Genomic DNA, 8,042 nt, shown 5'->3' with positions numbered 1-8,042 from the left:
CAAATAACTTGGATAATGATGTTGATGTTGAGATCCCATTGGAATCTGTCTTGGAAGTGAAAGAACGTTATTGTAATACACTCTATGGCTATTTCCTAGGGAAGCGAATAGCTTTTTCGATTGTTAAGAACTATGCTATGAATGTATGGCGCAAGTTTGGGCTAGAAAAGGTGATGATGAATTCGAAAGGATTCTTCTTCGATAAATTTGAATCGGAAAAGGGTATGAACGATGCTTTAGAAGGTGGGCCATAGATCATAAGGAATACCCCAATTATTTTGAACATATGGTCTCCCGAAATCACACTTACGAAAGAAGATATGCATAGTGTTCCAGTTTGGGTTAAATTGCATGATGTTCCACTAGCGGGTTTTACGGAGGACGGGTTGAGCATTATGGCGTCAAAGATTGGGGTCCCAATCATGTTAGATTCATACACCAGCACCATGTGTAAGGAATCGTGGGGACGATCCAACTTTGCTCGAGCTATGATTGAAATAGTAGCTGAACATGATATGAAAGATCAACTGCATGTAGCAATACCTAGTCCGAGAGGTAAAACTAATTCAATTAGTACTATACGGGTGGAATATAAATGGAAGCTGCCGAGGTGTTCAGGGTGTGCTATCTTTGGACATACTGATGTCCAATGTCCGAAACATGTTATTAATAAGATGGATCATAAGAAGGTTGATGATGAGGGCTATGAAAAGGTAGTTCAAAAACAGCAGCCAAAAAAAGATAATGTGAAGAATGTCACGTTTGCGGTTGGGAAACCAAAGCAAAATCTAGTTTATCGACCTGTTAACAAACAACAACCTCCTAAAAAGGTCGTAACTCCAACCCGTAATAAAGAGGTTGTTGAAACAAGTAATTCTTTTGGTGCATTAGAGAATGAAGATGAGGGAAATCGGGCAACTACTAGTATTGTGTTCAAATCGTTCCCTGACAAGGCATTGGTGGATGTAGAAAGTGATGTAGAAGATGATGACAACGATCCGATTATCTCTGGGGAAAATAAAACTGAAGGTGCAAGCACACCTGTGGTAAAGGTTTCCAATGTATAGCCTCGCTACTTGGAATATTCGGGGGTTGAATCGCATCCCGAAACAGAAAGAGATTCGTGAGATAGTTAACAACAATAATTTATGTTTTTGTGATATATTAGAATCCCATGTTGATGTTATCAAACTTAGTAATGTCTGTGCTTCAGTGTTTCATTCACGGCAATGGACCTCTAACAGTAGCATGAGTAATGGGGGTACCCGAATCATAATGGGGTGGAATCCATTGATTGTTAACGTAATTGTTATCGATTTTTCAGACCAGGTTATTCATTGCTTAATCCATTTGGTCGGTGACAATAAACGTATGTATGTGTCAATTGTGTATGCTAAGAACTACTATATTCATCGTCGTTCAGTATGGGACAATTTGTGTAAGCATACTCAGTTTGTGGGGGATCATCCGTGGGTGATTATAGGGGATTTTAATGTGTCCCTAAACCTAGACGATTCCATGTCAGGAGGTTCTCAGGTTACCCTAGCTATGAGGGAATTTCGTGAGTGTGTTGATTACATGAAAATGAGAGATGTTTCTCACTCGGGGCTTCAATTTACATGGAATCAAAGACCCAATGCTTCGGATGGCATTCTAAAAAAGATTGATAGGGTAATGGAGAATGATGTCTTTGTTAATGATTTCTCTAATGCATATGCCATTTTTCTTCCATACCGGATTTCTGACCATAGTTCGGCGATATTGAAGATCCCCTCCTCGTTTGTTGCGAGAGCTAAGCCTTTTAAATTCAGCAACTTTATTGTTTATAAAGAAGGCTTTGATGATATTGTTCTACGTGGTTGGAAGCGAGCTTTAGTTGGTCACACCATGTTTCAGGTAGTTAAGAAATTGCGCGACTTGAAGAAACCTCTGAGGAGATTAATGTGGCAATAAGGTAACATTCATTCTCGTGTTGAAAAGCTAAGAATTGAACTTGATAATGCTCAGTCTTTCTTGGATAGCAACCCGTACTCGGTAAATGCTAGGGAGGATCATTACCTCCTTTTACAAGCGTTCAATGATGCTATTCTAGATGTGGAACGTTTCTTACAACAAAAAGCAAAGATTGAATGGCTTAGAGTGGGGGATAGTAATACTAGTTATTTCCACAAAGTGGTTAAAGGTAAGCAACATCGTAATCACATCTTATCGGTAGAGGATAATATGGGTAATATAATTGAAGGCCTGGAAGTCCCTTCTCAATTTGTTTCTCACTATACGAACTTTTTGGGTACTACTTCGGAGGCAACTCCGGTAGATATCCCGTATAGTCTGTTTACTCGTAAGATTTCACATGAAAAAGCTGTTCATTTGATTCGTCCAGTGTTGGCGTCAGAAGTTAAAAGTGCTATTTTTGATGTGGGTAACAACAAGTCGCCAGGTCCGGATGACTACACTGCTGAATTTTTCAAATCCTCATGGGCAATTGTTGGTGATGAAGTTACAAAGGCGGTTCAAGAATTTTTTACTAATGGACAACTGCTATCAGAAATTAATCATACGGTAATTGCTTTGATCGCTAAAGTTGAAAGTCCCTCTAAAGTTACTGATTACCGGCCAATAGCTTATTGCAACGTAATTTATAAATGTATTAGTAAAAATCTCGCTAATCGTATCAAAGAAGTGCTTGGTGATATTATAAATATCAACCAATCTGCGTTTGTTTCGAGACGTAGAATCTCGGATAACATTTTACTTACCCAAGAGCTAATGCGTAACTACCACTTGCAAAAAGGTGTCCCTAGATGTGCTTTTAAAGTTGATATTCAAAAGGCATATGACACTGTTAGTTGGGAGTTTTTGGAGATAGTGTTGCATCGGTTTTCATTGGGTTATGGTCAGGTGGATTATGAAATGTATAACTACGGTTTCCTTTTCCATTAATATTAATGGAGAGCTTCATGGTTACTTTAAAGGAAAACGAGCTTTGCGTCAGGGTGATCCAATTTCGCCTTACTTTTTCACCATAGTTATGGAGGTGCTTTCGTTGATTCTTGCGGATTCGGCAATGGTTACTACAGGTTTTAATTTTCATCCCAAATGTGAAGAACAACAAATTATAAACTTGTGCTTTGCTGACGATCTTTTCATTTTTTAACATGCGGATGTTACTTCCATTAAAACTATTAGTGATTCATTTGAGCGATTTAAAGAGTGGTCGGGCCTTGTTCCTAGTATGCCAAAAAGTAAAGCTTTTTTTGCAAATGTTCGTCAATCTCTGAAGGACCAAATAATGGATATTCTACCTTTCGAGGAAGGTTCACTTCTGGTAAAGTATCTTGGTGTTCCATTGATCTCATCACGATTGTACTATAGGGATTGTAAAGTCCTTGTGGATAATGTTCGTAGTAGGGTGGAGAATTGGAAAAATCGATTTCTATCATTTGCCGGTAGGTTACAACTATTGTGTTCGGTTCTTTATTCTATGCAAATCTATTGGCAGTCAGTGTTCATTTTACCAAGTGCTACGCTTAATGAAATTGAAGCCTTGATGAGAGGTTTTCTATGGTGTCAAGGCACCTTTAAAAAAGTAAAGCAAAAGTTAAGTGGAAAGACGTATGTTTACCAAAAACCGAAGGTGGCTTGGGGATTAAAAGTTTTAATGAATGGAACATAGCCCTTATTTCGTCCCATATATGGCGTTTAATCTCTCATAAAGAATCATTGTGGATTAGATGGATCATTCTTATAAACTTGCAGGTCAGAACTTTTGGAATGTTGATACCACATCTAGTGCAAGTTGGAGTTGGCGAAAGATACTTGGTGTGAGGGACCAAGTCAAAGATCATTTTGTTCATATTGTTGGTAATGGAGAATGTACTTCGGTTTGGTATGATGTTTGGTGTGAGTTTGGTCCATTATCTAAGTTTATCATGACAAGAATGATCTACCGAGAAGGTTTTGATCCGTCTTATTCGATTAGAGATATGGTGCTACACCACGACATGATTTGGCCAGATAATTGGATTGCACGGTTCCCACAACTCGCTAATGCCACTGTTACTATGCTCAACAATGAAGATGACGTGATTAAATGGCAAGATAATGAAGGGAAGCTTCGGGATTTTGCGGTTCACTGGGTGTGGGAGTATGTTCGAAGTATGGCTCCGAATGTGCCTTGGTATTCGGTTATTTGGTTCACGCATAATATCCCAAAACACGCTTTGGTGATGTGGTTACTTATGGGGGAAAAACTTAAGACGCGTGATAAGTTAAAGCGATGGGAGGTCGCGAATAACCAACCACTACTCTGTGCTCTGTGTGATCAAGTTCCTGATTCTCATGACCACTTGTTTTTCGTATGTCCATACTCGTTGCAGGTATGGAATCGCATGCAGGGTCATATGGAGTTTCCTATTTTCATTGACTCATGGAAAGACTTCACGTTGTTGGTTAGCCCGTTTGCCAAGCGTAGAATAGCTCATATTATTGTTGTCAAATTGGTGTTTGCAGCTACTGTTTAAGTTTATGGCAGGAGCGAAATAACAGGTTATTCAAGAAGAAGAAAAGATCGGTGGATCAAGCCTACAAAGCAACGTACGGTACGGTTCGATTGAAACCAATGTCAATCAATTGGAAGAAGAATCCCCAGACGCTTCGGCTAAAGTCAGACTGGAAGATTTCTTAATTTCTAGTTTGTTTTCGGATGTGAGCTACTAGCTCTTGTTCTTAGCTTTTGTTAGCTTGGTTGTTTGTGAGGCTCTAGGACTCTCCTAGTGTCGTTTATGCTTCTTTGTAAACATTCTTTATTCTTTTTAATAAAGTTCGCCGGGTACTCCCCATTACCCATATATATACATATATATATATATATATATATATATATATATATATATATATATATATATATATATATATATATATATATATATATATATATGTATGTATGTATATTTAATAAAGTTACCCAACTTATTATATCAAGTGGATGACTAGAGTAAGTGGTAACTTCATGAGTTATTAAGGAAACAAACATGGGTTCGTGTCCTTCTAACCCTTTTTTTTTCTTTTTGTTTGTTTTTTTTTCGCTCAACATTAGTTTTAAGGATGACAATGGATATCCATCCAATCTGATCGGATATTCATCCGATTCGGTCTATTTAAATGGATATGGATGATCTAAATGGATGATAAGTGGATATGAGTCTGGATATGGATTATGTGAAAACTTAGTGGATCGGGTATGAATAACAATTTACCATCCATATATTACCCATTTACCATCTGAAATAAAAACAAAATGAAAAAAGGGTAGACCAACCCTCTGGCGGCCCCACACCGACTGGTCCCACGACAAACATGTGAGAAGAAAATCGTGTAACTCATGTTTAAAGGGACATGGGACACAGATTGAATTCATGACCACCGCAGTATGTTGCATGTCCCAACAACTAGACTATATGTACATATAAATATATACATATTTATTTATATATATGCATTTATATATTTGTATATCCTTGTATGTATACTTTATAAAATATTAAAATGTTATCAAAAATATAAATTATGAAAATACAGCGATGCGATGTTGATTATATTAAATTCATATCTCTTAAATATATTACATGTCTTTTTTATAATGATTTCATTTCATAATATAATTTTAATTTAAACTTAACATACAACGAATATCCATTAACCCGATTAATTCGACGGATTTAGATATAAATGGATGAAATATAATTACTTAGATATGAATTTTAAAAATTAAATGAATATGAATATGGATGGATGAAATTTATCTAGATAGATATAAATTTTAAAAATTAAAATGGATATAGATTCACTCCATGCATATTCGATTTACTTCCATCCCTAATTAGTTTCATAAAGTAAGTTAAAATGTTCAGTCGCAATGCGCGGTCTAAACTTTTTATAGTTCTTTAAACATACCAATTGAAAAACAAGTCCACACGAAACCTTGGTTTAAGAAAATTATATGAACAAAATGCCCGTTCTAGCTAGGGCCGAGCAGAAAACCGAATTAACCGAACCATACCCGTTTTAACCGATAAAACCGAACCGAATTAACCAAACCGAACATATAACCGCGGTTACGGTTAACGTTTTTGAATTAACTGAATTTTATGGGGCAGTTATGGAAATAAAGATTATCCACCCCGAATTAACCGCACCGCACCAATATATATAATTTGTATGAATGTCGCAAAGTGACTATGGTTAACAAAGAATAGAAAACAAAACAGGTGAAATTTATTACGTGAAATTTTGTATTTTAGTTAATTTTGGTTTTATGTGAAGTGTAAACGACATTAATATACTTTAATGTTGAGATAAATATATGAGATTAACACTTAACACTTACTCGTGATTTTTTTTGCCGATAAATGGTTAACCGAATTAACCGTTCTAAATCTACTCATTAACCACTTTAACCGAATTAACCAAACCGATTTTAACCGAACCAAACGGTTAAAAATATTAATTAACCGAATTATTGGTTATAGGGGCGGATTTCGCACAAAACCGCCCCCAACCACCCCATGCTCAGCCCTAGTTCTAGCACTTAAATATTAAAACGCATGGATGATTCAACATAAAAGTTTAAACCTAGATTGTGGGCCTGCACATGCTGTAAATGGGCTCACAAGATTAACTATATTACCTCAATGGGCGATTTAACTAGTGGGTGTGAACCCGGGCTCCCTACGTGATTAGTTTTTAACTTTTTAAGTATTTATCCTTTAAATTTTACTGTAGAATAACGACGAATCTAAAAATTGTTATTGTTATTATTTATTTTATTTTTTTGAAAAACAAGTTGTTGGCATCCAAACTCTCATTTGCCACGCACGCACGCGCTTTCGAGCAGAAACCCGAACCACATTACAGGGATCCGAACCTTATACCATCCCAAGGGGCAGGCGGTCGGACCTGGGTCCTGAATACGGGTCGGTAAAACCTTCCCCGGGGCAATTCGGCTTTCAGGAAATAAATTCCACGAATATTTTTAAGGAGAGAAACTCGCACTTGAGACTTCCCCACCCTCATTCCAATGCACAAGTGTAAATGGGTGAACTACTGGACCATAAGGGTGAGTTCTATTGTTATTGTTATTGTTTTTAAGAATCAAACTAATGTATAAATATGTAATATATATATATATATATATATATATATATATATATATATATATATATATATATATATATATATATATATATATATATATATAAAAGGCAATTATTTTCACAAAATGGTTGACTTTGTTAATGTACAAGTTTATGTTGCATGTTTAAATCTATTAATGACAACTCTTTTTTTGGACAGCTGTTAGAATCACTCAGAGGACTTAATGATCGGTCATTGTTTGACACGATCGTTTGTACTTAAACATGATAAAAGTGATTACATTTAAGTGGAAAACAAGGTACTTTGATATAGTTTCGTATATTTCAGGTTTGTGGAGAAAAGAAGATAAAGATGCTGAAAATGCTGAAAAAGTTGTCTCATGCGCGCTGTTACGGTTTTGGCCATAACTTGAGCATACGACCTCCGATCGAGGTGATTCAAAAGCCCAGACGTCCGTATTTCAGAGGGCTACAACTTTGGTTATTATGGCTTGGCGTAAAATATGTCATCTCTCAGGTCCTTTCAGTGCCAAAGTCATTTTCCGGCGTAAAAATACGCCCAAGCTGAAAATACACTGGCGTAAAATACGCCAATACAAATATTTTGGTGCCGGAAAATACGAATTTTAGCTTTGTGATCAAGTTATCCAACCCCTATATAAAGGGAGCATTAGGGTTACGAAAGAAAAACTTTTTCCATCAGTTTTTTCACCAGAGATCACTCCCAAACACATCAAAACACTCTCCAATCATCATTGTTCAAGGATTCAAGCTAGGATTAAGGTGTTGTTCATCATGCAATCTTCAAGAATCTCCATAATCATCATCACCAACATGTTTGGCTAGTTTTCTTAACTTTATCCTTTCCATGAACAATTAAAATATGTA

At 36.4% G+C, this 8,042-nt stretch overlaps 1 protein-coding gene across 1 annotated transcript; it reads left to right on the top strand.

The window, feature by feature from the left end:
• Positions 1-320: 320 nt before the first annotated feature.
• On the top strand, positions 321-7,562 carry LOC139875793 (uncharacterized). Its single transcript, XM_071863089.1, has 10 exons — positions 321-1,029; positions 1,169-1,896; positions 1,981-2,901; positions 2,996-3,080; positions 3,213-3,400; positions 3,503-3,637; positions 3,735-4,451; positions 4,549-4,707; positions 7,354-7,408; positions 7,483-7,562. Exons 1-10 carry the CDS (start codon positions 321-323, stop codon positions 7,560-7,562), a joined length of 3,777 nt encoding a protein of 1,258 aa, XP_071719190.1.
• The last annotated feature ends 480 nt before the right edge of the window (positions 7,563-8,042 follow it).

Source organism: Rutidosis leptorrhynchoides, chromosome 11 (genome assembly GCF_046630445.1).
Source record: "Rutidosis leptorrhynchoides isolate AG116_Rl617_1_P2 chromosome 11, CSIRO_AGI_Rlap_v1, whole genome shotgun sequence".
NCBI classification, from domain to species: Eukaryota; Viridiplantae; Streptophyta; class Magnoliopsida; order Asterales; family Asteraceae; genus Rutidosis; species Rutidosis leptorrhynchoides.
The sequence above is the reverse complement of the archived record's forward strand: the minus strand, read 5'-3'. Positions and strand labels throughout refer to the sequence as shown.